Source organism: Australozyma saopauloensis, chromosome 2 (assembly GCF_035610405.1).
Source record: "Australozyma saopauloensis chromosome 2, complete sequence".
NCBI lineage: Eukaryota > Fungi > Ascomycota > Pichiomycetes > Serinales > Metschnikowiaceae > Australozyma > Australozyma saopauloensis.
Window position 1 is genome coordinate 578,618 of NC_086132.1, and position 26,416 is coordinate 605,033.

General features: G+C 45.4%; 16 protein-coding genes and 1 non-coding gene across 17 annotated transcripts; 8 read left to right on the plus strand and 9 right to left on the minus strand.

The window, feature by feature from the left end:
- Positions 1 to 368: 368 nt before the first annotated feature.
- PUMCH_001487 (uncharacterized protein) lies at positions 369 to 3,758 on the minus strand (the record flags this gene model as incomplete). The annotated part of the gene is made up of 1 exon (XM_063020534.1): positions 369 to 3,758. The coding sequence occupies one exon, from the start codon at positions 3,756 to 3,758 to the stop codon at positions 369 to 371; it is 3,390 nt and encodes a 1,129-aa protein (XP_062876604.1).
- Positions 3,759 to 4,291: 533 nt separating this feature from the next.
- Positions 4,292 to 4,744, minus strand: PUMCH_001488 (uncharacterized protein; the record flags this gene model as incomplete). Its single annotated transcript, XM_063020535.1, has 1 exon — positions 4,292 to 4,744. The coding sequence occupies one exon, from the start codon at positions 4,742 to 4,744 to the stop codon at positions 4,292 to 4,294; it is 453 nt and encodes a 150-aa protein (XP_062876605.1).
- A 94-nt stretch (positions 4,745 to 4,838) lies between these two features.
- On the minus strand, positions 4,839 to 4,910 carry PUMCH_001489. The gene has a single exon. It is a non-coding gene; the product is annotated as a tRNA-Met (tRNA).
- A 731-nt stretch (positions 4,911 to 5,641) lies between these two features.
- On the plus strand, positions 5,642 to 6,532 carry PUMCH_001490 (uncharacterized protein; the record flags this gene model as incomplete). Its single annotated transcript, XM_063020536.1, has 1 exon — positions 5,642 to 6,532. One exon carries the CDS (start codon positions 5,642 to 5,644, stop codon positions 6,530 to 6,532), a length of 891 nt encoding a protein of 296 aa, XP_062876606.1.
- A 196-nt stretch (positions 6,533 to 6,728) lies between these two features.
- Positions 6,729 to 7,769, plus strand: PUMCH_001491 (uncharacterized protein; the record flags this gene model as incomplete). Its single annotated transcript, XM_063020537.1, has 2 exons — positions 6,729 to 6,761; positions 6,807 to 7,769. The coding sequence occupies 2 exons, from the start codon at positions 6,729 to 6,731 to the stop codon at positions 7,767 to 7,769; spliced, it is 996 nt and encodes a 331-aa protein (XP_062876607.1).
- A 653-nt stretch (positions 7,770 to 8,422) lies between these two features.
- PUMCH_001492 (uncharacterized protein) lies at positions 8,423 to 10,534 on the plus strand (the record flags this gene model as incomplete). Its single annotated transcript, XM_063020538.1, has 1 exon — positions 8,423 to 10,534. One exon carries the CDS (start codon positions 8,423 to 8,425, stop codon positions 10,532 to 10,534), a length of 2,112 nt encoding a protein of 703 aa, XP_062876608.1.
- Positions 10,535 to 10,982: 448 nt separating this feature from the next.
- PUMCH_001493 (uncharacterized protein) lies at positions 10,983 to 13,928 on the minus strand (the record flags this gene model as incomplete). Its single annotated transcript, XM_063020539.1, has 1 exon — positions 10,983 to 13,928. The coding sequence occupies one exon, from the start codon at positions 13,926 to 13,928 to the stop codon at positions 10,983 to 10,985; it is 2,946 nt and encodes a 981-aa protein (XP_062876609.1).
- A 146-nt stretch (positions 13,929 to 14,074) lies between these two features.
- On the plus strand, positions 14,075 to 14,686 carry PUMCH_001494 (uncharacterized protein; the record flags this gene model as incomplete). Its single annotated transcript, XM_063020540.1, has 1 exon — positions 14,075 to 14,686. The coding sequence occupies one exon, from the start codon at positions 14,075 to 14,077 to the stop codon at positions 14,684 to 14,686; it is 612 nt and encodes a 203-aa protein (XP_062876610.1).
- A 410-nt stretch (positions 14,687 to 15,096) lies between these two features.
- PUMCH_001495 (uncharacterized protein) lies at positions 15,097 to 15,921 on the plus strand (the record flags this gene model as incomplete). Its single annotated transcript, XM_063020541.1, has 1 exon — positions 15,097 to 15,921. The coding sequence occupies one exon, from the start codon at positions 15,097 to 15,099 to the stop codon at positions 15,919 to 15,921; it is 825 nt and encodes a 274-aa protein (XP_062876611.1).
- Positions 15,922 to 16,302: 381 nt separating this feature from the next.
- On the minus strand, positions 16,303 to 16,773 carry PUMCH_001496 (uncharacterized protein; the record flags this gene model as incomplete). Its single annotated transcript, XM_063020542.1, has 1 exon — positions 16,303 to 16,773. The coding sequence occupies one exon, from the start codon at positions 16,771 to 16,773 to the stop codon at positions 16,303 to 16,305; it is 471 nt and encodes a 156-aa protein (XP_062876612.1).
- A 139-nt stretch (positions 16,774 to 16,912) lies between these two features.
- On the minus strand, positions 16,913 to 17,986 carry PUMCH_001497 (uncharacterized protein; the record flags this gene model as incomplete). The annotated part of the gene is made up of 1 exon (XM_063020543.1): positions 16,913 to 17,986. One exon carries the CDS (start codon positions 17,984 to 17,986, stop codon positions 16,913 to 16,915), a length of 1,074 nt encoding a protein of 357 aa, XP_062876613.1.
- A 708-nt stretch (positions 17,987 to 18,694) lies between these two features.
- PUMCH_001498 (uncharacterized protein) lies at positions 18,695 to 19,639 on the plus strand (the record flags this gene model as incomplete). The annotated part of the gene is made up of 1 exon (XM_063020544.1): positions 18,695 to 19,639. The coding sequence occupies one exon, from the start codon at positions 18,695 to 18,697 to the stop codon at positions 19,637 to 19,639; it is 945 nt and encodes a 314-aa protein (XP_062876614.1).
- Positions 19,640 to 20,039: 400 nt separating this feature from the next.
- PUMCH_001499 (uncharacterized protein) lies at positions 20,040 to 20,867 on the plus strand (the record flags this gene model as incomplete). Its single annotated transcript, XM_063020545.1, has 1 exon — positions 20,040 to 20,867. The coding sequence occupies one exon, from the start codon at positions 20,040 to 20,042 to the stop codon at positions 20,865 to 20,867; it is 828 nt and encodes a 275-aa protein (XP_062876615.1).
- Positions 20,868 to 20,953: 86 nt separating this feature from the next.
- Positions 20,954 to 22,369, minus strand: PUMCH_001500 (uncharacterized protein; the record flags this gene model as incomplete). Its single annotated transcript, XM_063020546.1, has 1 exon — positions 20,954 to 22,369. The coding sequence occupies one exon, from the start codon at positions 22,367 to 22,369 to the stop codon at positions 20,954 to 20,956; it is 1,416 nt and encodes a 471-aa protein (XP_062876616.1).
- A 750-nt stretch (positions 22,370 to 23,119) lies between these two features.
- On the plus strand, positions 23,120 to 23,455 carry PUMCH_001501 (uncharacterized protein; the record flags this gene model as incomplete). The annotated part of the gene is made up of 1 exon (XM_063020547.1): positions 23,120 to 23,455. One exon carries the CDS (start codon positions 23,120 to 23,122, stop codon positions 23,453 to 23,455), a length of 336 nt encoding a protein of 111 aa, XP_062876617.1.
- Positions 23,456 to 23,614: 159 nt separating this feature from the next.
- Positions 23,615 to 25,027, minus strand: PUMCH_001502 (uncharacterized protein; the record flags this gene model as incomplete). The annotated part of the gene is made up of 1 exon (XM_063020548.1): positions 23,615 to 25,027. One exon carries the CDS (start codon positions 25,025 to 25,027, stop codon positions 23,615 to 23,617), a length of 1,413 nt encoding a protein of 470 aa, XP_062876618.1.
- A 676-nt stretch (positions 25,028 to 25,703) lies between these two features.
- PUMCH_001503 (uncharacterized protein) lies at positions 25,704 to 26,288 on the minus strand (the record flags this gene model as incomplete). The annotated part of the gene is made up of 1 exon (XM_063020549.1): positions 25,704 to 26,288. One exon carries the CDS (start codon positions 26,286 to 26,288, stop codon positions 25,704 to 25,706), a length of 585 nt encoding a protein of 194 aa, XP_062876619.1.
- Between the last annotated feature and the right edge of the window lie 128 nt (positions 26,289 to 26,416).

Here is a 26,416-nt window from a genome sequence, read left to right on the forward strand (position 1 = left end):
AGTATCTATAGCGGTACCATACCTTCCTATTATCAAGATAGACTCAGTGCGTGTTCATTATGTTACTATGGAATTTCCTTTTTGGGTCTTTGTTTTCTCGTCTTTGTTCAATCTCCACATTCTTCTTCTCCATTGTAGCTTCAACCAACCCCAACCAAGGGGTTCTCAAGTATCATTCGCGTAGCACTACCAAACCAGTTCCTAAATTATCAGAACTTCTGGAATAATGACCAGCAAATACATTCATAATTGCTTCACATTACTCTAAACAGAATCCAACTCTCACACAAAACGAAACAACAACACCCATCTCGTCCCAGTCAACTACTATATCTGACCTGATACTTCAAGCCACTATTTTAATTCCATCACATGAGGGTGGTTCTACCTCCTATTTCATTGCTGGCGCTTCCATCTGGCATATTCCCATCCCGGCCAGTTAAGAACTCAGAGTAAATTCTATTGAGCTTTTGTTTCTCAGATGCAGAAATCGAAGGCTTGGTCTCCTTCAAACTAATTTCAAAATGTGTCTGGTTGATAGGAACTGTTGGCGCTGACGATTTGGCAGGTGTAGCTTCATCCTTTTTGGAATTGTCACTATCATTATCAAAAATCTTTTCGATCTGTTTCCGGAGGGCGGCCTGTTCAATAGGCCGAAGCTTCGCAAGTTTTTCGGTGCTCACTTGGAAGAAGTCGTGAGTTGGCGCCTGCTCCTTGTTGGTTCCAGAGGACTCCTGTTCCTCCAAATTCAATTTATCATGCACTGCCTTCAAATAGGCATTGTAGCAAATTCCTTGCATGTCGGCACCACTGAATCCGGCTGTCAATGTGGCAATCTTGTCGAGGTCGACATTCGGCTCGAGGTCCATCTTTTCACAAATACACTTCAAAATCAGGAGACGATCGTCGAAGTTGGGCATGTCACATATAATGCTCTTGTCCAAACGTCCAGGTCTAAGCAATGCAGAGTCGATCAAATCGGGCCGACTAGTAGCAGCTAATACGTACACACCGTCCAAACCCTCAGCTCCATCCATCTGTGTCAACATTTGATTGACCACTCTATCTGTGACACCAGTAGAGTCATGGCCTCTCTTTGGAGCAATTGAATCAAATTCGTCAAAGAATAGTACGCATGGCTTGGCTGCCTGTGCTCTGTCAAAGAGGTCTCGGACAGATTGTTCTGAGGCACCTATGTACTTATTCAAAATTTCTGGACCTTTAATTGAAATGAAGTTGAGACCACACTGAGCTGCAATAGCGCTGGCCAATAAAGTCTTTCCGCAACCAGGATATCCATAGAGAAGAATACCAGACCGAAGACGGAGAGGACAGCTAGCAAAGATTGGCGCATACTTCGTTGGCCATTCCAATGTCTCCAAGAGAACACGCTTAGCATCTGTGAGTCCTCCGATATCCAGCCAGCTAGTTCCTGACTTTTCTAGCTTCACACCACGGAGATTCGAGGGAGTGTAACCTGCGTGAGCCTTTTCGAATGCTGTTTTGGAAATGAGCATCTCGGAGCTATTCTTGTTCCGAGCGCTGTGTAGGCTTTGGAAGTACATCCGCTCACTCAATACTTTGAGGTCATTAGGCAAATAACCCTCTGTTTCTTGAACAACATCCATGACGTCAAACTCGAATGTGCTATTCAAATGCTCAGCAGTATACTTTTCCAAGATTGTTGCCCTTGTTTTTTTGTCTGGGGCACGTAAGTGGACATACAAGTCGAAAAGGTGTGATTGTAGAAGTTGCTTGTTGAAGGATTCCTTCGAGGCACCAGTGACAAGAATTGAGACCTTCGTAATTGCTTGAGCAGCAATTTTACGTTGCTGCGAAATGAATAGTTCTGTTATTTGATTGGACATGCGGGAATCACCATTTTCTGTTTCAGCAGAAAGGATCTTGTCTAGGTTGTCCAATACGATTAAAGAAGGCTCGTGCCACACTGCTTCGTTGAAGGCTTTAGACAATGTGGAAATCAACAGCTCCTGGCTTTCGTTCATGAGCTTTTCGCACTGAATCTGTTTGATGTGGTAGCCAAATGTATCATGACATTTTCTAGCTGCCCATTTCAGAATAAGCGATTTTCCGCTGCCCGATGATCCGTGAATCATCACTCCGGAGTTCTTGAACATCGCGATTTGATCCAAAATATCGTCAATAGTGCTCTCCATTTCGTATGCAGCATCTAAAGACGTACTTGATTGGGTCTCTTGCACAAAAGATTCACTACGCAACAAATCCGCCTCGACCTCAACTTTTGGCAAAGCTTTAGGAGTAGCCTCAAATGGTTTGATCCAGACATGCTTTTCTGTGCGTCTCTTAAACACCAAGAGGCCTCCGTGCGGAAGTAATCCAGGGATTATTGGAAGTTTGAGATAATTTGTGAGAGGCGAATCGCACAAGCGGCGCTCGCGAAACAATTGCTCGGAGAGTCTTCTACAGAGGTTGGCGTTCTCCTCCTTTGACGAGGCAGAATTGAGATTCAACTGCTTGGAGGACTTTGTTTGAGTGACATATGGGTGTACGACGAAAGTAGAAGGGCGCTTGCTCAGATGTTTTGATGCTTGACGAACTAGAACCTTGTATCCGATTTTGTTCTCAACTCCGAGTGCTATAGCAAGTCCCAGACTGAGACCAACGTTGTTGTCTGGAACGTTGGGGCTGTTTCGGAGCCTGGCCACAACCTGCTTACATTCCAGAAGAGGGGTGGGCGAGTCTTTCGATTTCTCGCCATCGATGGCAGCCGACTCGGAGCTGTCAGTTGGCGCCCGATTCTGTTTGCTCAGCGGGCCGAGAACTATTGAGACCGACACATAGTCATGGCGCAGAAACACATGTATGAACTCGCTTCTATTCACGAATAGCTCATATGTGATCTCTCCGCGCAGTTCGCCGCCATCGAACAAAGGATGTGGAAGAGAAATGCCTCTTTTGAGAACAGAGGGTCCATGTCCGGTATCGTCGGAGGTAGATCTAGAGGATTTAGCAGATTTTTCAGACGCAGGCGCCGGTTTTTTCGGTTGTCTGAGTTTGGGCGCAATACTTATCTCAGCAAAAGGATCAATCAACGCATATTTAACGGCAGAGGTGCCAATATCGGTCACCTGTAACCGCACAGACGACGTTTTCGTAGGATATACCACCAACACCTGGCCAACAGCCACACAACGAGACTGCTCGATCAATTTGGACTCGATATAAGCCGCATGGAGCTCCACAAGCTCCCAGTCCAGCAGATGTTCCGGCTCCAAAAATACAGAGCTACTCTTATGGTTTCTGATCTTCACATTCACCACCACGGCCTGTTTATCGGCAAGCCTAAGCGATTGCGCGAAAATCGGATCGATGCCTACGTTTCGCGCTCCGCCCGAGTTCATCCCCGACCACCCCACATAGCTTTTCTGCTGGGTCTGCAGCACCAATTCCACTATCACTTCTTGCGGTGAAATATTGGCATTGTAAAGGAGACTGGCGACGGACGCAGGAAGGTCGACCAAGTTATTCCACGAGGGCCGGATGGCGATGTTTCCGGCGACGTTTTCCATTTTGGAGAAAGAAATAGGGTTGAGTTGGGGAAAGCGACGCTTTATGGGTCTGGTAGAATCTGGGGAAGAACCGAGGACCCGAATAGGAAATAGCGCCTGGGGTGTGCAGGACCGATAGGTGATCTGAAACGCATATGAAACAGAGGGTCTGGGAGTAAGTGGGAGTGGGAAAAAGAGATAGATTTTTGTTTTTTTCTTGTTTTTCATGGTTGAAAATTTGTTTATATGAGGAAGATTGTGGAGAAAGGTCACTTGTACGCAATTATAGATACATGGGTATTCAGATAAAGGTAAGTAGATATTCAGATAAAGACAATAGACAATTAGATATTCAGATATAGACAAATAGATATTCAGATAAAGATGTACAACTTATTTAAATCATATCTCTTGGAAAATGATATGGTCTTCTTGCCTGAAGCTGTCTAAGATGCTTTCTCACGATTCATTTTACATTGGCACTATATACATCTGGAGCATCTGCTTTAACAAACCATCTCAAATAAATGAGCGACCTCAGTAAAGCTAAGATACTCCACTAGTCGAGAGATTAGTTGATGGTCTTGTTTGTCGCTCAAACACCACTTATTTGTTTTTTGGGCACTATTAATTGGTCTCTCAAACATCACTAAATTGATACAATCCAGTAATTTTCTATCAATGACAGCACACCCTCCCCACTCGCCAAAGCTCTCACTCTCCAAAGATCTCTCTACATCCTCATTCACTCACTTTGGTGCTCACTTTGTTCCCTCCTCCTCCAACTTCTGTCTGACCACCTCCTGATTCTTCCGTCTCGCAGCCTCCACCGTCGCAAACGACCGTCTCCGTAGCGAGCGGCACTGCTCCCAGCCCACAACACTACCCAAAAAAAAACCACCCAAGCCCCACTTCACCGATCGACTTGGATTCTTGTGGATCACCAATGTGACTACTCCCAACACTCCCATCGCCTGGAATCCCGTCAACATGGCCTCGCGGAAACAGGGCATCCCGAAATATCTATCGAGCGATATGTCCGACCACTGGAGCAGCTTGACTGCCTCCGTGACCGTTGGTGGTTGTCTAGATTGAGGGCCGTCTTCGAACTTGGGCTCCAAATCTTCTAGAAGTTGCGTGCGGCCCTTGGCCTCTTCGGGCGTGACCTCTTTGGCCGTGGAGACGCGTGCAGGTGTACGAGAAAACCAGCCCATGTTTGTTTGGTTGAATAATGGGGTTGATTGTGTTGGAATGGGCTACTGATCTGGGGGAGGTCACGTGACCGCATTAAAGGCAACCAAAAAAATCTAGCGCCGCCTGGTTTCGATCCAGGGACATCAGGGTTATGAGCCCTGCGCGCTTCCACTGCGCCACGGCGCTGAACCGTGGTGAAAGAATCGGTGTGTTTTGTATGACAGCACTTTTGCATTTTGGTTCAATTATGGATTGGTAGTATAATTTTAGTCGGGCACATTTTCGAAAAGAAGGTTTCTGTGTGGAATTGCGATAGCTTGACTTAAAATATCTTGACTCAATGAAGACCAAAGGTTCAGCCAGACAAACGGACAAACTAGAGAATTCAGTCAATCACCACCCTCGGTTTGACTGCATTTGCGGCTCGTTGACTTCTCCAAATCGCATTGATCAAGTGGATGTGTCAATGCCGCCAATGGCTCAAGTCTCATTGGTTGACCGCCAACCAACTGACCAATCAAAGACGTGTTTTTTTACCTGGAATTTCCATCCAGTGGAATCAATTTCTGTTTTTGACACGGGCAGCCGATTCGTGAAGATGCGAATCTTGCATAATCTATTGCATCTGCATCGATGTGAAACACCAGTCAAATGTCCCGTTGGCGCCAAGAAAGCGGCCAAAAAAAGACCAAATTTTACAAAAAAAAATGAAAAATAAGGACGAAGATCCAACCAATTCCAATCTCAAATCATCTTTCCACATTGTATTCCAAAGTTCCCCTTATTTGACCCCGATCCTGCCCAATAATATCTGTCATCTCCATTTTGCAGAGATGTGTCCTGCAGGCACTACCCCATAGGAAAGGCTTGTTCCGAATCCAATTCTTGCTCCACCAACAACTACTTTTTTTTCCAAAATGTCTCAACAGTTGACCCATCCCTCCATCAAAGACGGCTGGTTTGCCGAGATCTCCGACACCATGTGGCCCGGCTCGGCCATGTCGTTGAAAGTCGAGGAGGTCTTGTACTCCGGCAAGTCCAAGTACCAAGACGTCTTGGTGTTCAAGTCCACCAACTGGGGAAATGTGTTGGTGTTGGACAACTGCATCCAATGTACCGAGCGCGATGAGTACTCGTACCAGGAGATGATCACCCACTTGGCCATGAACCTGCACCCTAACCCAAAGAAGGCGTTGGTGATTGGCGGTGGAGATGGAGGTGTGTTGAGAGAGATTTTGAAGCACTCTTCCATTGAGGAGGCTTGGTTGTGTGACATCGACGAGGCTGTCATTGAGGTGTCCAAGAAGTACTTGCCAGAGATGTCCAAGTCTTACCAGGACCCTAGAACCAAGGTTCACATTGGAGACGGCTTCAAGTTTTTGGCCGACTACCAGAACACTTTCGACGTGATCATCACCGACTCCTCGGACCCGGAGGGTCCCGCCGAGAGTCTCTTCCAGAAGCCATACTTCGAGTTGTTGAAGGGTGCTTTGACCGAGAAGGGTGTCATCACCACCCAGGCCGAGTCCATCTGGTTGCACATGGACATCATCTCCAAGTTGAAGCAGGACTGTAAGCAGATCTTCCCTGTTGCTGAGTACGCTTACACCTCCATTCCAACTTATCCTTCTGGTACCATTGGGTTCATGGTGTGCAGCAAGGACGGCTCCGCCAACGTCAAGAAGCCATTGAGAAAGTTCGACGAGGACTTTGAGGCCGAGAACTTGAAGTACTACAACTCCAGAGTGCACGAGGCCTCGTTTGTGTTGCCTCAATGGGCCGACAAGAAGTTGAACAAGGATCTTTAGGGGTGTCTTTCAATACACTGTTGTGCTTTGACCAATTGTAGCAATTGTAGCAGCGATCAAATTCAAATTCTCACTTCCTATTCGTTTTCTGTTTTTGTTTCTTTTTTTTTCTTTTTCTTGTATCGTTACTCCAGGAAATTAGAGCTTCACGTGACCGTCTCCCCGGATATTTTGCAACCGCAACTACTTTCTTATCATGGCTCTTACTGATGAACAGAAAAAACGAATTGTATGTTTCAAATCTCTAATCTCCCGTCCCCACTAACGTATCCAGGAGGCCAATCGGAAAAAGGCTTTGGAGAGGTTGCACCAGATAAAGAACAAGGGCAAAGTTTCGCCGCCACCCACATCTGAAACGTCAACCGCCGGCACAAACAGCAAAAGTGGAGCTACTTCGCTACTTTTGGGTCAAAACAATAGTTTCCGCGATGCCTCGAGCCATACGGTGCCCGAAGTCAACGAATCTGACCGGAAACGGTTCAAAACCGAACAGAAAATGCCCAGCATTCGCTCGAAAGATTACATTGAGTACGATTTTTCGACCATGAAGGATAGCCGAGGAGGTTTTCTTGACCAGACAGACTCGACCGGTTTCGGGAAGCCCGATGAGGAGCCTCTCAGTCTCCAGGAATGGAAAGAGAAGCAGAAGAAGGAACAGGTAGTCAAGGACCTTGCGCCGCCGCTCGACCTAGAAAACGCACCCAAGTGTGCGGAATGCGAATCGCTCGAAGTGGACCCAAACTTTTATACGAACTTTAAGGTGTCTGTGTGTCGGCGCTGTAAGAAGGAGAATCCAGATAAATACTCGCTTCTAACGAAAACCGAGTGTCGCGAGGACTATCTACTAACCGACCCGGAGCTCCGAGACACCAATCTTTTGAATCGTATTGAGAAGCCCAATCCTCACGGATTTCTGCGGATGCAATTGTTTCTACGAATGCAGGTGGAAGAGTATGCGTGGAAGAAATGGGGCTCGGCTGAGGGCTTGGACCAAGAATGGGAGAAGAGAGAACGTGCGCGTCTCGACCGGAAGGAAAAGCGATACCAGACCAAGCTCAAAGAAATGCGGAAACGGACTCGTGCTGAGGAGTACACTCGAAAGTTGAGAAACGGACAGCTGATCAACGAGCGACACGAACATCTGTGGTCTGCGCCAATGGCCATCAAGGGGTCTGAGAACATGATCAAGCGGCGGTGTATTGACTGTGGAATCGAGACAGAAGAGGTGGTGATATAGCCACTAAAGTTATCACTTGGAGTATTGCAGGGAGATGTGAAACTTGTGGAATTCATTCATACCGCAATCAGAGCTTTTGGTTAACTGCATGCTACAGATTAATGTTAAATTTCTTATAGCACAAGTCATAATTATACAGATACGTTTAGGTTCTTTATACTCAACTACAGAACATGCAAGTCGTCATCGATAAAGCTACTAGTGTAATAGATCCGAAGTCATGTCTGATTTAAGATTCCACTTTGAAAGCCAAAATTACATTCAAACTACAATTCAATATGGTTCAGAAATGACTTCACAATCGGTACCTAGAAATACCCTGCGCACAAATTAAAGGATAGTACCACTAAAACCACTACCCAACACCACATGTCAATCTCCGAACCAAACACCACAAAATCGCCATTTTCAACTTGACACTCAAAAACACTTAATCAAAAATATTATGCTATGCCCAAATCTCACCCCTCCATTCACTCACTAATTGGGTTCTTCCATATTCTAAACGGAGGGTGGGGGCTGCCTGCAGGCCCCATGGAAGCTCATAGAAACTTTCCACCGTTAACGCGGCCGGAAATTTTGCAACTATTTAAATACCGGCACCCCCCACCTCTGGCCAATTTTTCAATCTCCATTCGTAGCACACACAAAAAATGTCCGACGCTAAGATCGAAACCCACGAGTTCACAGCTGAGATCTCTCAGTTGATGTCCTTGATCATTAACACCGTCTACTCCAACAAGGAGATTTTCTTGAGAGAGTTGATTTCCAACGCCAGTGATGCTTTGGACAAGATCAGATACGAGGCTTTGGCCGACCCATCCAAGTTGGACACCGAGCCTGAGTTGTTCATCAGAATCACTCCTAAGCCAGAGGGCAAGATCTTGGAGATCAGAGATTCCGGTATTGGTATGACCAAGGCCGACTTGATCAACAACTTGGGTACCATTGCCAAGTCCGGTACCAAGGCTTTCATGGAGGCTCTTTCTGCTGGTGCCGATGTGTCCATGATTGGTCAATTCGGTGTCGGTTTCTACTCCTTGTTCTTGGTTGCCGACCACGTCCAGGTTATCTCTAAGCACAACGACGACGAGCAATACGTCTGGGAGTCCAACGCCGGTGGTAAGTTCACCATCACCTTGGACGAGACCAACGAGAGAATCTCCCGTGGTACCGTTCTCAGATTGTTCTTGAAGGAGGACCAATTGGAGTACTTGGAGGAGAAGAGAATCAAGGAGGTTGTCAAGAGACACTCCGAGTTCGTTTCCTACCCAATCCAATTGGTTGTCACCAAGGAGGTCGAGAAGGATGTTCCTGTTGAGGAGGAGTCCAAGGACGACTCTGAGGACAAAAACCCTAAGTTGGAGGAGGTCGAGGATGAGGATGGTGAGAAGAAGGAGAAGACCAAAAAGGTCAAGGAGACCGTCACCGAGACCGAGGAGTTGAACAAGACCAAGCCTTTGTGGACCAGACCTCCATCTGAGGTCACCCAAGACGAGTACAACGCCTTCTACAAGTCCATCTCCAACGACTGGGAGGACCCATTGGCTGTCAAGCACTTCTCTGTTGAGGGTCAATTGGAGTTCAAGGCTATCTTGTTCGTTCCTAAGAGAGCTCCATTCGATGCTTTCGAGTCCAAGAAGAAGAAGAACAACATCAAGTTGTACGTTCGTCGTGTCTTCATCACCGATGACGCTGAGGAGTTGATTCCTGAGTGGTTGTCTTTCATCAAGGGTGTTGTCGACTCCGAGGACTTGCCATTGAACTTGTCCAGAGAAATGTTGCAACAAAACAAGATCATGAAGGTCATCAAGAAGAACATCGTCAAGAAGTTGATCGAGACCTTCAACGAGATTGCTGAGGACCAAGAGCAATTCGACAAGTTCTACTCTGCTTTCTCCAAGAACATCAAGTTGGGTATCCACGAGGACCAACAAAACAGACAAGCCTTGGCCAAGTTGTTGAGATACAACTCCACCAAGTCCACTGACGAGAACACCTCCTTATCTGACTACGTCCTCAGAATGCCTGAGCACCAAAAGAACATCTACTACATCACTGGTGAGTCCATCAAGGCTGTCGAGAAGTCTCCATTCTTGGACGCTTTGAAGGCCAAGAACTTCGAGGTCTTGTTCCTTGTTGACCCAATTGATGAGTACGCCATGACCCAATTGAAGGAGTTCGAGGACAAGAAGTTGGTTGACATCACCAAGGACTTCGAGTTGGAGGAGACCGAGGAGGAGAAGGCTGAGAGAGAGAAGGAGGTTGCTGAGTTTGAGCCATTGACCAAGGCCTTGAAGGAGATCTTGGGTGACCAGGTTGAGAAGGTTGTTGTGTCCCACAAGTTGGTTGACGCTCCAGCTGCTATCAGAACCGGTCAATTCGGCTGGTCCGCTAACATGGAGAGAATCATGAAGGCTCAAGCTTTGAGAGACACCACCATGTCCTCTTACATGTCCTCTAAGAAGACTTTCGAGATCTCTCCAAAGTCCTCTATCATTAAGGAGTTGAGAAAGAAGGTTGAGGCTGACGGTGCTGAGGACAAGACTGTCAAGGACTTGACCACCTTGTTGTACGAGACCGCTTTGCTCACCTCTGGTTTCACTTTGGAGGAGCCATCTTCATTCGCTGGTAGAATCAACAGATTGATCTCTTTGGGATTGAACATCGAGGAGGAGGAAGAGGCCGAGGCCGAGGCTGATGCTGCTGCCACTGGTGCTGCTGAGGAGGCTGTTGTCGAGTCTGCCATGGAGGAGGTTGACTAAACGAATTTACGTAATTTTCTTAGCGATGCCCGCACTAGAAAAACTGGGGGTTTATTTAATAAATTTGAATCAGAAATATCTTTGTAGAAGCTTTTCTTCGTGTAGCACATGTTGTGGATTCGATGATTAGCATGCCTCGAGTGAATGTCGTTGGTAGTTACTTAAAACGATATAGGTGAGAGGTTATCTTTTTATGCTTTGAAACATCAATTGTCTTACCAAACATTGGTTGAAATTTGTTCTTTCAATTTTCGTAGTTCTAGTCGAATCTCCCTCTGTAACTTGTGTTCTTAAGTTGTGAGAGAGTTACAAGAATGTAGTCAAAATGTCAAAACACTCTTAAAATTTCATTATCAAAGTTTTTAAATTTTGGAATTGTAAAATCAAATACAAACGAATTGTGTTACTGTTTCAGATGATTGTTTTTTTTCTGTAAAGCTATGTACGCTTAGTCTTGCGCTAAACCAAGTTTTGCTAATTCCTCGATGTAAGATAGGACTGATGCTGCTTGCTCACGAGTCAAAATATCTTTGTCATGTTCTTTCACGTACGAAACAATGTTGAATGTTTTTTGTTGGTAATCTGTAGGGAATGGTGTTTTGTCAGACATAGATGTTCCCATAATCATGTCATGAATCAACACCAAAGCAGAGCGTCTCATAATTGCTTGCTTTTCGCTTGTTTCAAATTGCAAAATTCCGATTGCACAATCTAATCCTTCCCGCATGCTCGATAAAACTCCAATGGTGTTTGTTTTGAAACACATACCTAAAAGAGACATGGCAGACATTCTCAAATGGTCATCTGTCTTTTCCTCATCCAGTGAAGAAACTCGTACCATTTTGAGTAAACACTGTGCTAATTCATTAGCTGATGCTCCAGAGAGCGCTTTTCCTTGTATTTGGATGTACCGCAATAAAGCTTCTCCCAATTTGAGTCGATCATCAATAGAGGAAAAGTTTTTATCTCTTCCTGAATAAGCTTGCAAAATAAGTGGTAGGACGTCATCACTATGAACTGCCAAAAGCGACTCGATTCCCCTGATCGCGTTCATATATACGAAGGGATCGGGATCGCTTAATTGGGTGATGTGAGTTTTGATCACAAAATCAACGGAAATTACCTTTGCCTCATCTTCAATCAACTCACGTAACATAGAAAGGCCTTGTGCTTTCACTGGGACTAGAGGGTCATTGATGTTTGCAAGGGCGCGGTTCAACTTATGTCGTTGAGAAGCACGTTCATCGTCGACGACATTCTGACCGTTAATGGTTTCCATAATCTGTGTGACAAGAGTCGCTGCCTTGGAGCTTGGATTGTTCTGTAGACTGGTGCAAATAGATTCGAGTTCAGCCTTAGTCCTTGCATCTAACAGTGCGCTTGATATTTCCAGAACAATAGCCGCAAGCAAATCGAAGACAACACTCTGAACCTCGCCATTCTGACCATTTCCTGATGCTACTGCTTCTGCTTCATCCTCATCATCACTATCGACATCCATTTGATCGGGCTCAGATATGATGTGAGGTATGGAGGATTTTTCGTCAGAAGTCAGAGTAGTAGGAAGCTGCCTGATAATTGAATGCATCATCACTAAGGTGTCAAAAGGCGTTTTTGAAAGTTCTTCATTAAACTCCGTAGCTATTCTCTCCAAGAGCTTGAGATCGGTGAGCTTAATAAAAGGATCGACCTCGAGTGAAGCTGAAGCGTCAGGAGAGGCCCATTTCGAGAGAAGCGTAATGAACAATTTCTGTGTGAAATCGAAATTCAAGCGTTTCAATAGACCGATGAAACTATCAACACCCGTTTCAAGGTTAGTCACGAAACGAAGGACCCTATTTTCGGGAGATTCCTTCTTGAAAATGTCTTTTTCAGCTCTAGCAATTTCAACAAGCTGGTTTGGGCCAAGCCGATACTTGAGATTGTTGCCATTATCGTAAGATAAATTCTGACCAATCCTGCTGATCATCTCGCAAGCTTGTTGGCTGTCCAGTCCTAAACTCTCGATCACGTTTATCAAAACGTCTTCGAATACACCTGAGGGTCTGCTACTTTGCTTCAAAAATGTGTAGTACGACCACATATCTAGCCAAATTGGAGCAAAAAGGGAAGAAAGGGCCTCGCTGGAAATGGTCAGTCTCGAAATACTGACAAGAATGTTCACGGCATTATTAAGTGCTGTTTCTGAGACCAAAACAGTGTCCTCAGAGCTCAAAACTGGAGAAAAGCACATTTGAATCTTCTTAAAAATGAAGTCTTGCACAATCCGGCTGTTTTTGAACCAAAGTCTGTTTATGAAGTGAGTAACAGCGCTTGTGATTATTGGACGATTGATATTGATGAGCAAATCATAGCACTGAGAGCCAATGCTGCTGAAGTATTGGACACTTGGAATATCTTTTGGCTTCAGTATGAGAATATCAGAAACTTGATCTATCTTCTCCATGCTTATTGACTCACTGTCTCGGAGCCCCATGACAAATTCTATCAACGAAAGAACGCCATCTCCCTTCAGCGCCTGGCTTGGAAGATCTTGAAGTTGTTTTAGAACGAAGGAACGGAAAAATGGCGGACAAGGGGAGGAAAGAAGCACAGAATAAACTTGATATAATTCGAAGGTACTCGGTATAGTAGTAACTGTCTTTACGCAATTCAGATACTTCGCCCGTGTCTCGTCACTGAATTCAGGCACCGTTGCGAGAGTAAGAGTTGTGACAAGAAAATCAGAAAACCCGGTTCCTTTGAGGAGAAGCGAGCGCACATCCGACTCTATGCTGAAAACAGCTGAGAATCTGTTGTAAATGAGCTCTAAGAGACGTAGATGAAAGCTCCATTTGTCGCCCACCGAAGCAGGAGGTATTGGCTTAATATCTTTAGTCTTAAAATTGGCACCGCCCTTTGCGCCCATTCTTCGTTTCTCGATGGCTATCCCTATTCCAAATGCAGATGTCGCAGGATAGACACCGTACATTATGATGAGATTGACAACCTTGCTGAATGTTTTCATATCATGAAGGGAAATGCTTATCAAGTTCTTTTCCTTGTGATCTTCATTTGTCAAGAGAGAAAGCTCACTTATTTGTTGCAATTGATGGAAGAGCGCCTCTACTACACCATATCTCACCTCATTCTCGGGCCTAGCTCCAGCTGTCTTGGTGTTCAAAAACACCCTCTCCAATTGAGAAAGAGTGATGTCATCAAGATTGCCCTCGAGATCCCGTTCGAGCTTCTGAAACAATTTATCGAGGGGCGAGTCTCCTAGAAACTGCGGCTTCGAGAGATCTGTTCCCTGTGGATACACCTCGTGCGTCGCCCTGCGAACCGTGGTTTGCTGCCTGGGCTCGAATGGGTTCCTTGCGTCCGAATTACCACCGCCGGTCTTCAGTTCCGACATTTTTTGTCCTCACACTTGGAGATCCGCAATCTTCCACCGATTCGATCTGAACCCCATACTCTGGTGCACGGATGTCTGCCATGTCATCTCTGAAGAGATGAGACTACCAAACGATTAGACAGACCAAGAACACTAATACCCCCACAATGGCCGTCACATCCCTTTCGCAAGAAGAAATGGACGCAGTCCTCTACGACTGCAGAGAGGGAGACCTCGACTTCCTCAAGGAGGTCTTCACAGAGATGGTTCCCGCGCTGCTTCTCCCGACCATCAGAGATGAGAACACATTGAGCACACCCATCCACATGGCTGCTGCCAACGGCCACTTGGAGGTTCTCCAGTACTTGTTGTCGTTGGTTGACCGCGACACAGCCGTGGAGTTGGCCAACGCCAAGAACGACAGCGGAAACACACCTTTGCATTGGGCCTGTTACCGAGGCCACTTGAAAATCGTCCAATTGCTTGTGGAGGAGTTTGGCGCCGATGTGTATGCGAAGAACTCCTCGAGCCACGATGCGCTTTTCGAGGCCGAGCATAACGGCCAGACAGAGGTGGAGAATTGGCTCTTGCTGAAGTTTGCTGTGGAGGAAGAGGTGTCTGTAGACGAGTCTGGTGAGAATACCAAGATCACATATACACCAGGTAATGAGTCGTATGCGGTCGACAAGGAGATGCCTAAGAACATTAATGCATTGAGACAGACCCAGGGATCCGTTGACGACGTGGAGAAGAAGACGGAGTCGTTGACTTTGGAGTAGTTGGCTAACTGCTCGTTTTCATTTCATCCTCGCCGCCTTCGCACTCCTAGGTCGTTTAGTGCGACAATACCATAATTTAAAACACCCAGCTCAACGAAATTTTTGATGAACTGGGTTTTTTGCAAGCGCGGTGGCCCCGCTTCGAATTGCATTGGTTGGTTGTGACAGTAGAAGCCTCACAGCACCGGACACTCGTGGAGCCAGGAACGGACACCACACAAACCGTATTTAGATTTTTGTATAGCTGCTGTAATTCCAACTCCACCGATTTTATTCTGTATCACCATTTTATGCTACAATTTGAGTCATGGTTCCTCTCAGTCTCAAATCAGTCCTGCAGGAAGACACTCTGAAAATTTCCATCAAAAAGTCGTGCCCTCAGTCTTACCATCCCACATCCAACACCAACAATGAGTGATTTAGGTTTCGATCCTACCTTGAAGAAGAAAAAGAAGTCCAAGAAGGTCGAGGAAGGCGACGCCTCCCCCGCCCCTAGCGCATCCGCAGACATGGACGATATGTTAGCAGGTTTGAAGAAGAAGAAGAAGTCCAAGAAGGTCGACTCCGAGGCCGCCGCCGATGCTTTGGCCGCAGAGGACTTGTCCAAGTCTCTTGATGAGATGGGGTTGAAAAAGAAAAAGAAGAAGTCCAAGGCCTTGGATGCCAACGAGTTCGAGCAGGCTTTGGAAGAAGCAGGCATTGACGAAGTAGTGGCCACAACCTCCACCCAGAACCGCGAGTCGTCGATTAACACCGTGTTGCCATACGAGTTCCTTTTGTCCAGATTCTTCGAGATTTTGAAGAAGAACAACCCAGATTTGGCCGACGACAGAGGCGGATCCAAGTTCAAGATTCCTCCTCCAATCTGTCAGAGAGAAGGTTCCAAGAAGACCTTGTTCTCCAACGTGCAAGCTATCGCTACTGTTTTGCAAAGAAACCCCGAGCACTTGATCCTGTACCTCTTCGCCGAGTTGGGTACTTCTGGTTCCATTGATGGTGAGAAGAGATTGGTGTTGAAGGGTAAGTTCCAGCCTAACCAGATCATGACGGTCATCAAAAGATACATTTTGGAGTACGTCATCTGTCGAACCTGTAAGTCTATCAACACTGAGTTGAAGAGAGAGTCCTCCAACAGATTGCACTTCTTGAGCTGTAACGCCTGTGGTTCCACCAGATCTGTGTCCAGTATTAAGACCGGTTTCCAAGCCCAAATTGGTCGTAGAAAGAGAAACTAGTTGCACTTGTTGGTTAAACAAGCGCACATTTTCCCCAAACTGCCGTTTGATGGCGGGCGATTTCTTCAGTTCGTGGCTTCAATATTTGTCCATCCAACTGTTACTGCATTTATTATGGAAATCGCTCCTTTGCCAACGGCTTACCCCTTATGTATACTAAATAAAGGTTTCAAGATATTACAAGTTCCGGACAGAGTTTCTTACGTTTTTAGATGTTAACAATGCTCTACAATACAAGTACTAAAAGGAACGCACTTTATTAGATTTTATAGAAAGAGAAAAATGGGCAATCGCTGAATTCTACGACTCATGATTATCTCGACGATCTGGAATGCCCTGCTGATTTTGAAGTGAAGTGTCTTAGAAGAATGAATGTCTGTATCAAACTTGAATGGTATCAATCAAACGCTGAAGATCCATGCACCACAGACTAGCACCACTATTCATCATCATGTACTTGACAATCTGTCCCTTCAATCCGGTCGCAGGCTCCTTTGCGACAATAGGAGTCAAAATCTCGTTCAAAAAAGCTTTGTGTGGTTCTTCAAGAGTGGCCAGGATCTCAATCAAATTCGCGACTATGGAACCGCCTTCTTGACCTGCCAAACCATAGATCGACTCGATTTCTCGTAGATTAACTTCAGGTGTATTGTTGTTGGTTCTCTGCACTGGAGCAGGAGTGATACTCTCCAGACTTTCATTCGCAAGATCCGAATTCAGCGTATTAGCCTGGCCAGGCATCCCTGTTCTGAGGGTTCGCTTTCTTGATCTTGGAGCTGTTCCTTTCGAAAGCATCGGCAAGGGGCAGTCATTCCACCCCTCCATGGCCTCTCCTCTTTGATATTTCGTCATGATTAGAGCAACACTGGCAAAGATTCGCAAATGTTGGGTGAAATCACACTAGAGCTGTGAATAGGGGCCCGGATGTAATTGATACCGGTGGACCAAAGGGAGAATTAGAGACATGCGTCTGTCTGCAGTACCGGGAAGCTCAATTGGGAGCTAGCTGCAAACAAGTGTCAAGGATTTGGTCTATGTCTGGTCTTTGAAGCGGATCGACATTCAAACACAGTTTTATTACTTCCATTAATTCGACAGAGTATCCTTTTCTATCCTCGGGGATTTCGTATTGTCCACGCGAAATGGCCAAGTTGAGATTGGCACCCTGGTCCAATTCCATTTTTTCAAATGGGGAAAAACCGAAGCAACAGGCGTAAAGGACACATCCGAGGGACCAAATATCTGTAGCCTCTGTAATTTCGGCGTTGGTGGCCACGTCCAAGAGTTCAGGTGCCCGGTGAGGTAGAGTACAGTGTTCCAGAGCGAAGTCTGTGAGAGTCAAGGCTTGCTGGCGAGATTTTACTGATACTCGAGCTCTTTGACAGGAGCCGAAATCGACAAGAACAGGGAGACCTTCAGCGGAGAGCATCACATTGGCTGGCTTCAAATCTCTGTGCGCATAGGGACACAGTTCCTGAAGCTCTGTACCCCCCATTGGCGAACCATCCTCGTCAGCATCAGCGAGAAGCATTGTTTCAGCATCATTCTCGCCTAAACTCTCCCCGCTTTCAGCCGAACCGCTATTTTTGTACTTGTGCAAGACGCGAACTCCCCTGAGGACTCCTATGAAGATCTGTATGAGTTCCTTTTCATCCATAGCAATATTGTTGAGAATATTATAATTGATCACATCCTGCAACGATTTCTCAAAATATGGAAGAAGAATATAGAAAGTTTTGGCTCCGGAGGGATCGCTTATGATGGCAGCATCGACACTTTTAACGACAAACGGAGAATTTGCGGCCGCAAAACGATTGTAGCAATTGACCTCCCGCATGGCATTGGCAAAAGTGGCATCGTGGCTACCATACGGGCAGCTGATTTTCTTCATAGCGTACATTAGACTAGGATTGTTGGTAGGATAGACCAAGTACACATACGAGAAGCCGCCTTGGCCCAAAAGGCGAACTATCCGGAACCTCACGCCATTGACAGATACCGTGGGATTCTGGAGGCTTGGGAAACACGGCAAGCATTTGATAAGGAAGTTGACTAAAACATCCATTATGGCACGTTTTCTTATCGGACCGAACTGCGCCTTAGAAAAAGATTGCTTCTCTGGAATTGACGACGGCCAATACAAATCGCCGCTTTTATGATCTCAAAGACTTCAAGACAAAGGTTTTCTTGATGCTCCGTGAAGTTCTCAAGTAGTTACCAAATGGACTCTCATATGTGGGGCGCGGAACTACCATTTCTTATCACCAAAAGACACCTCAATGGGTGATCTAGATACCGCACCAGGCATCGCAGCGAATGCGGCCGAAACAACCGACACAACGAAAAAAGACGCTGCCGAGGCGTCTGCGCTCGAGAAGGTCCGCCAGATGGAGCTTTTGCCGGAGCTCTTTGAGCTTCTTCTGGATATAGAGCTGGGCGAGATGCAAGCCAAGGATTTTTACAACAACTTGGGCACGACAAGACTAAAAATCAATACCCTCATACAGCGTCTTCAAAACTTGGACGGCATCTGTGATTCGATCAAGGACCAGGAGGAGCAGATCCAGACTTTGGTGGAGAGCAAGAGCGCGAAGACGAAAAATATCCAGCAGTTCAGAGAGCAGGTTTTTCTGAAGCTCGGTTCGTAGTTGTGCTGTTGAAGGCTGGGCTTTGGGTATGATGTACCCGAAGATGGCTGCAAATGCTGCAAATGCCTTTTGAATAGAGCTCGAGTGTTTGCAGATTTAAAGATTTAATAAAATACACCGTATATATGAAAACGTTAGGCGTAACTCAGAAGCATACTCCGTTTGTGGTCTCGCGCAGAAATCCAAAGTATCGTGCTCCCATTATTGACATCTCAATTTTTCACTACATCAACGAGTACATAGCAGCCCACGAGAACAAAATGTGGAAAGCGCCTACATATTCGGAGCTCAAAGAGCGATTACTCCAGACCCCGGCACTTTCGGTCGGGATTCTTATCTTTGCCGTGTTATTTAACGCGCTCTTACCGAAAGATTCTACTGCTTTGGTGCTTTACCCGGATTCACCTCTCAAGTTGAACCTAAATGCTCTCTCGTTCTACATTTTCCCACATGTGAACTGGATTCACTTGCTCGTCAATTTGTTCTCCTTGTTCCCTCTTTTGTCGGCGTTTGAAAAGGCAAACGGAACAGTCAGAACTGGTGTCACATTGAACCTCTTGGCTGTTGTGACTGCTCTCATGTACTGTATTCCGGGTTTACTACTCTATCCTAAGGCTGGCGTTGCCGGACTTCTGGGTATTGTTTTCTCCTTGTTGACATACTTCTGTCAGAAGGAGCACGCGGTGACCCCTGTGATTCTTCTGTTCAAAGTGGCTGGCCGCGATGTGTCCATCCCAACAGAATATTTCCAATTCGTAGCATTATTTTTGACGGCCGTGCTCATTCCCTCGACGTCATTCTTTGGTCACTTGGCAGGAATCGGCGCCGGATACTTGTTGGCTTTCGGCTACATCGAGGTGTTGTACCCGCCCCTGAAGGTAATTTTGTTTATCGAGAAGAAGCTCGCTCCAGGTATTGCCAAGTTGAAATTGCTCGTGGATTTTGTTTCCGAGGACGATGCGGTTGTCTTACGAGGAAACGCCTACTCGCCTATGTTCACTAATGATATAGAAGCTCCTGCCAGTGAACCCCAAACCTACGAATCCTTTGAGAGACGTTTAGGAACTTGAAATGGGACAAACAATGAAATTTGAACTATCTACTTGATTTGTCCTCACCAAGAGTTTCCGAAACTCCTGATTTAGCTTAGTTACCACCAATATAGAACGATCTGGCATTGTGGATATGACGGCATATTTTTAATAAATTACACACTCAATTGAAATCTGCATGACATATGTTTGTCATTTTCATCTTGTGATTTGATTTCTGATAAGCGAGATCAAAAAACTGCACTTAATTAGTCTTTTCGCAGCAAGTCACATTGACACTCACTAGTTGAGCTTGCTCAGCTAGATACATTTAGATATCAGTCTCTCTTATTGCATCAATCGCATCAACCGTATCAATTGCGTCAATTTCTCCAATTATATTCCTTTTCCAATCGTCCAAAAAAGCCCACTGCTCATCATGACTAAAAGACTATACATACTGGCAGGGTCCACCCATGAAGACGAGAAGACGACCATTCCTATAAACACAGGAAATTTTGTTGACATAGACTCAAAAATCGGACTCTTTTCTGTTATCATCGATATAGTCAATTTCGATAGCAGTGAGCCTCATAAGGAGAATAGCGCCTACAATCGCTCGACAAATGGGTTGGATGAGTCCCTGGCCCCCAAAACACCCAATCTTCGGATCTTAGCGAAGTTCACCCCTTCGCACAATATTCCAGGCACAGAACTCTTGTTTGGAAATGATGGCTTGGTCTCCATCACCAAGAACGTTCCAACCTCACTCATCTCAACTGGTTTGAGATTTTTCAAATGGTTTATGAACCCAACCATAAACTCCGACATGTACGGAGATATGCCATACTTGTACGGGTATGCTCTCAATAGCTTTACCAAGTTGGGATCCGAGGATTTAATCGGAGTCGATGAATTTTTGACCCTGAAAGAAGAACGCTTTCTGACAGATGAATCGATTCCCACAGATCCAAGCAAACGCCAAAGTTATTTCTGCAAAGTGAAGAACTGCGAAAAATTTGAGTTCCAGAAGGGCGAAACCTATTTTTTGATGTTCGAGACTAGCTTCATCAGTATAGGCGATTCCAAGTATCACGTCAAAATTCCAACCTTTGGCGACAAGACCATTGACGTAGATGTCCTCCGATTCTCGGATGAAAATCTCAATAATTTTAACTGGACAGTGAAGCAAGGCGGTATGGACGGTGTTTTGGAGGGAGAATATGGCCTTGTCATAAATTTTGGTGTCGTAGACGAGGATGATTGAATACACATAGCCTAGAATGCTAATTTCACACAAACTTCACGTTTTTTTATTTTGAAATAGATACCATTATTCATGATGAAAGCAAATTATACCATGCAAGCACACAATGCTGCTCCAACACCACTACCATCCTTTGCGATTCTCAAATGCAATTTTTTGTTGGTTCCCTGCAAGGGGTTAATGACTTCAAAAGCATCCAATACTTTCTGCTTGAAGCCTGGATAAAACTCAATCAAAGACCCATCACATCCGACCTCGAAGTCTTTATCGTCATCGGCATATTGGTCCTTAACACGGGTGACAATGGCCGCGATTGGAATAGCAGACAAAGAAGCTGCTCTCGACGAAATGATTCTTGTGAGTCTTTGAATTGCTTGTCTCTCTTCGTAGGTTGTGGGCAATCTCAATTCGTTTTCCATCAACAATTCAGACATCTTCAATTCGGTCGAGTCGTCGATTTCCAAGTACGATAAGATCTTAGAAGATAACAAGAATGGCTCTGTCAATCTGTGGGGTAAAGTATTGTCACGAGACTTGTACAAGTCTTGGAAAACCAAGCCACGATTGAAGAAGTCCATCAAAATGACGCGCAACAATTCACCAAGGAACATACCACTAATTCTCTTTTCGAACAAATGGTACCCTTTGTTGGATGTTTCCTTATCGACTGCAGCGTCCCATTTCGTTGCATGCAACACCTCCAATGTGTTATCGAAAGAGCCCCATTCAGTGTTGATTACCATTCCAGTGGTATTCTTGGGCAAGAACTTATGTTCAATTTTGGGGATATTCTCGATTGTTTCCAAGTATGCGCCATTGGTACCAGTACCAAAAATTGCGCCGATGACAGTATTCGAGTTTGTTTTGGAGCTGTCATTGGAGTACGAACGAGACAATAATGTTCCCACTGTGTCATTGGCCAAAGCAATGACAGCAACAGGAAGCTTCAAAGCATCTAAATGTCTCTGGAAGATATCCACGACATCGCGACCGACGCAATCAGGCAAGTCGAACCCCTTGGTCCAACGAATTAATTTTCCTCTGTCAATGGCTGTCTGCTCAACAGGGAACGAAAACGTAAGACCCATTTTCAAAGTCACAGACTCGTCCAAATCGTCATGATGGTCATTCAAAAAGATTTCGATTTTGCTAGCAACAAACGAAAACAAAGCATCGGAGGTGTTTCCTTTCATCAACTCGACAGGGACGGGGAACTTAGACTGCTTCAAATCGAAGGTATTGTCGCCACGAAGATTGATCGAACACACACGGAAATTGGTGCCTCCGAGATCCGCAGCCAAATATAATCCGTGCTCCTTGCCTGTTGGAATCGAAGTGACATACGTCGGAATCATAGGCATGTACCCTCTGGTAGACACTTCGTTAGCCAAACCTACATCCATAGACACCAAGAAATGGTTTGTGGCCTTAGCAAGGAATGCCTTGTCGACTGCAAAAGCATTGGCAATTTCTTCTAGCGCACTGGTGAGTTCGCTATTCATATTACGAATTGGTTCTTAAAAAAACTAAATGTTCTAATTCTGAGCACTCAGACTAGCGCTCGCAACACTATATATGCCAGCCTGCACAATGCCCAGTGGGGATAGCAAAGGTATGCCTTCAAATCTGTCTTCCACAGGTGGCGCAATTTGATTGTTTGAGCTGAAAATCTCTTCGTCACTAGATTTATGAGTCCCCCAGACCAATAGATCCATTTATGCTCAAACTATTCCGTCCATTAAACAATCTCTACAGGATCAGGGGAGGTCACGTGACCCCGTTATCTGCTGGCACCACAGCACCGCATCCCCTCTAGTGGTGTCTGGAGATTTCATGCATGCAATCTGTTAAGCACTTTCGCAGCCCAGTTGTGTGATCGGTTCACTTTCCAGAACCTCAATCGGTTAATTAAATTCGAAATTCATCAACTTATGACTCAATGCGTATGATGCACTACGAAAACTCGGGAGCTTGGACCGGCTTCGGCCCGATGCTTAAATGTTTCTCTAATTTAAAGTTGTAGTATGCATTACTCTACCCGGAGACCATAACCAGTTTATCGGATGGTTCCCGCTAATAGTTTATTTTGAAGCTTTTTAGTGCGGCGATAAGAGTTATCATATTTGATGAAATGATGAATTGATAATGTATGTAAGGAAGTGGTTTTTGAAAAAAAGCTAGGTGTGGCTGTCCTCTGGTGGTACGGCTCCGGCCCCACATCCACTCATTTTTCTCCTTACTTCAACGAACCAATGCTGAATATTGCCCATACTGATGCTGCAAAATTACGCCAAGAATACGAAATCCTCATGGTTTCGAAATCTTGGTGTCCTGACTGTCACTACATGCAGAAGATCTGGAAGGACTTCGGTTTGGAGGACCGAGCACACATTGTAGAATTGGACAAAATCGAGGACAAAGACTATGCTTTAGCTTTGGAAAACGAGTTTGCTGCAATTTCAGGTGAACATTGGGTGCCTACGATTTTCTTTAGAGCCTCTGACGCGATCAAGACTGACCGTCACTTCAGACAATGGGAGAAAGATGGAGTCCTAGCAGAAGAATTGCAGAAGCTTACTCAAGTTTAAATCGGAGTTGCAATAGTTTATATGAACGTGCCATTTATAGACTCGCTGGAATAAACAATGAATACATCAATTGAGTTAAGTGCTTACACTGAGGTTGTACAGGAATTATATTTTATCGTTAATGTAGTATTTAAATCAGACAAGACATGATTCGTCCGATTAGACAGACAATGGGAACTCACCAGCCCATTGGGAAATCTCAGCCTTGACAGCGTCCAACTTGGCGTCCTCACCGTGCAAGACTTGTTGCTTGAAGTCCTTCAACTTGTTGGCCTCCTTTGGCAAGTTGTTCTGGATCTCCTTAGCGTAGTTGACAGCAAAGTCAATGTACTCAACGATCTTTCTGAAGTCAGCCTCACCCAAACCTCTGGTGGTCATGGCTGGAGCACCAATTCTAACACCACCTGGAACCAAAGCGGACTTGTCACCTGGGATGGAGTTCTTGTTAAGAGCAATGTTGATTCTCTCACAGATGGTCTCAACTCTGGCACCATCAATTTGCTTGTCTCTCAAAGAAACCAAGACCATGTGGGAGTCAGTACCGTTGGAAACCAAGTTGTAACCCTTCTTGTTGAACTCTTCCTCCAAGACCTTAGCGTTCTTCAAAACTTGCTCTTGGTATTGCTTGAACTCAGGAGTAGCAGCTTGCTTCAAAGCGGTGGCCAAGGCAGCGATGGTGTGGTTGTGTGGACCACCCTGGTGACCTGGGAAAACGGAGAAGTTGATTGGGTTCTCCAAGTCGTACTTGACCTCTTGACCGGTCTTTGGGTTGATGGATCTGACACCTCTTCTGAAGAAGATCATGGCACCTCTTGGACCTCTCAAAGACTTGTGAGTGGTGGTGGTGACAATGTCAGCGTACTCGAATGGGGATGGGATGACACCAGCGGCAACCAAACCAGAAATGTGAGCCATGTCAACGACCAAGTAGGCACCAACCTTGTCGGCGATTTCACGCATTCTCTTGTAGTCGATCAAACGACAGTAAGCAGAGGTACCAGCAACAAGGACCTTTGGACGGTACAAGATAGCGGTCTTCTCCAACATGTCGTAGTCAATGATACCAGTCTCCAAGTCAACTCTGTATGGCATGGTCTCGAAGTAAGTAGAGACAGCAGAGATCTTTCTGGAGTCGGTTTGGTAACCGTGAGACAAGTGACCACCGTGAGGCAAGTCCAAACCCATCAATCTCTCGTGAGGCTTCATGATGGCTTGGTAAACTTGCAAGTTAGCTGGAGAACCAGACAAGGTTTGGACGTTAACACCCCACTTGTCGGCAGTGACGTTAAAAGCCTTCAAGGCTCTCTCTTGACACAAAATCTCCATCTTGTCGATTTGCTCGTTACCACCGTAGTATCTGGCGCCTGGGTAACCCTCGGAGTACTTGTTACACATGGGGGTTCCCAAAGCGTCGAAGACGGCCTTGGTGGTGAAGTTCTCACTGGCAATCAACACAATGGAGTGCTTTTGTCTGTCGACCTCAGCAGTGATGATAGCATCGACCTCTGGGTCAGTGTCAGCCAAACGGCCTTCAACCAATTGTTTGTGTGCCTCAGGTAAAGCGTAAGCCATTTTTAATCGAAATGTGAGTTTCAATGGAAAAGAACACTTAATGACCTGGGGGTAGCTTATATATGTACTACCCAAGCGCACGTGAGATGACTCTGATTAATAGGAGAAAAATGAAGATGACGTGCCAGTAATCCCGCTGGCTTGATCAATTTAGAATTTGAGAAATCATGGCAAACATTTTTGAATCATTTTTTTCATTGTTGGATTTTCAGGTGCTGTCGTAGTCTGAGAGATGTACAATTTGTGAAATATATGTCTAAGATTTGACATGAGGGGCTGCAAGACCTGTGTGATGCAAACGCTGGATTCCGATAGGAAGGTCCGAAGAGCAGATACGGCAAAATGTGTCGTAGAATATAGATAGTTTTGGGAAAATTAACGACTCTGTTATGGTGGTTTTAGCACCCTAAAGCATTTTGATCTTTTTATTTATTCAAACAAAACTCGTCTTACTCACCTCTAGGAGAGTCTGAGCAGAAGAAGAGTCCTATCAACGATTTACACAGCTATATAAATATGCGCACTAAGAAGGACAGGAATATAGTTTCTGGTTATACATGAACTCGTTAGGGAGACTCACCTGTCATCTTTGACACATCTGACCAAACGAATAGTCGCATCAAGGTAATGAACGAGCGCTGGACTAAACTTGAAAAAAAAAACGGGACTCAGTCCTTTAGCAAAACGTGAAACGTAATCTGTGAGCAACTGCTAACTTTGGAAGAACGACACACAAACAACTCAATCCACTGAGAGTGAACAGAGGCAAATTGTATTTTGTATAATGTGTGCTGACCAAGAACAAGCCAATAGGCACTATCATCAAAAACTTTTTCGTTGGGGTGTATTGGTCTCCATTGTCAATTTGTTCCCACATTGTAAGGTTATCGTATGCTCCGGAATTGAATTCGAAAGGCGTTCCTTTCACCTGGTGGAACATGATATACAGCCCGATGTTGTAAGTAACATTGGTCAAAGTCCAACTCCAGTCGTTATCAAGACCAGTGAAAAAGTTGAAGAATAGCTTGAGAATGACAATGATAACGAGATGGATTGCCCATCCTCCCTTGTAGTTGACCCACTCAGCGTTCAAGTTGGGATTGAGAGCTTGGTCAATTTTAGTGTCCAAAGTATCAGGTTCAAGATGTTGAAGAATCGACGATGAACGTCTCTGTCTTGGTGGTGGCGCATGAGACGACGTAGGTGTGAGTAGCCCCTCTTTCGTAAAAGATTGGGACCTCTTCGGACTTGCCATTGTCATGGTGCAGTGAAATTAAAGAGTTCGAGAGATACTTGTGAGGTGTGAAAGATTCAAAGTATCGAATGCTATATGAGACCGGTGTATCTCAGGAAAAGTCTACTTGTGTTATGGTACAAGGTGAATGCGGC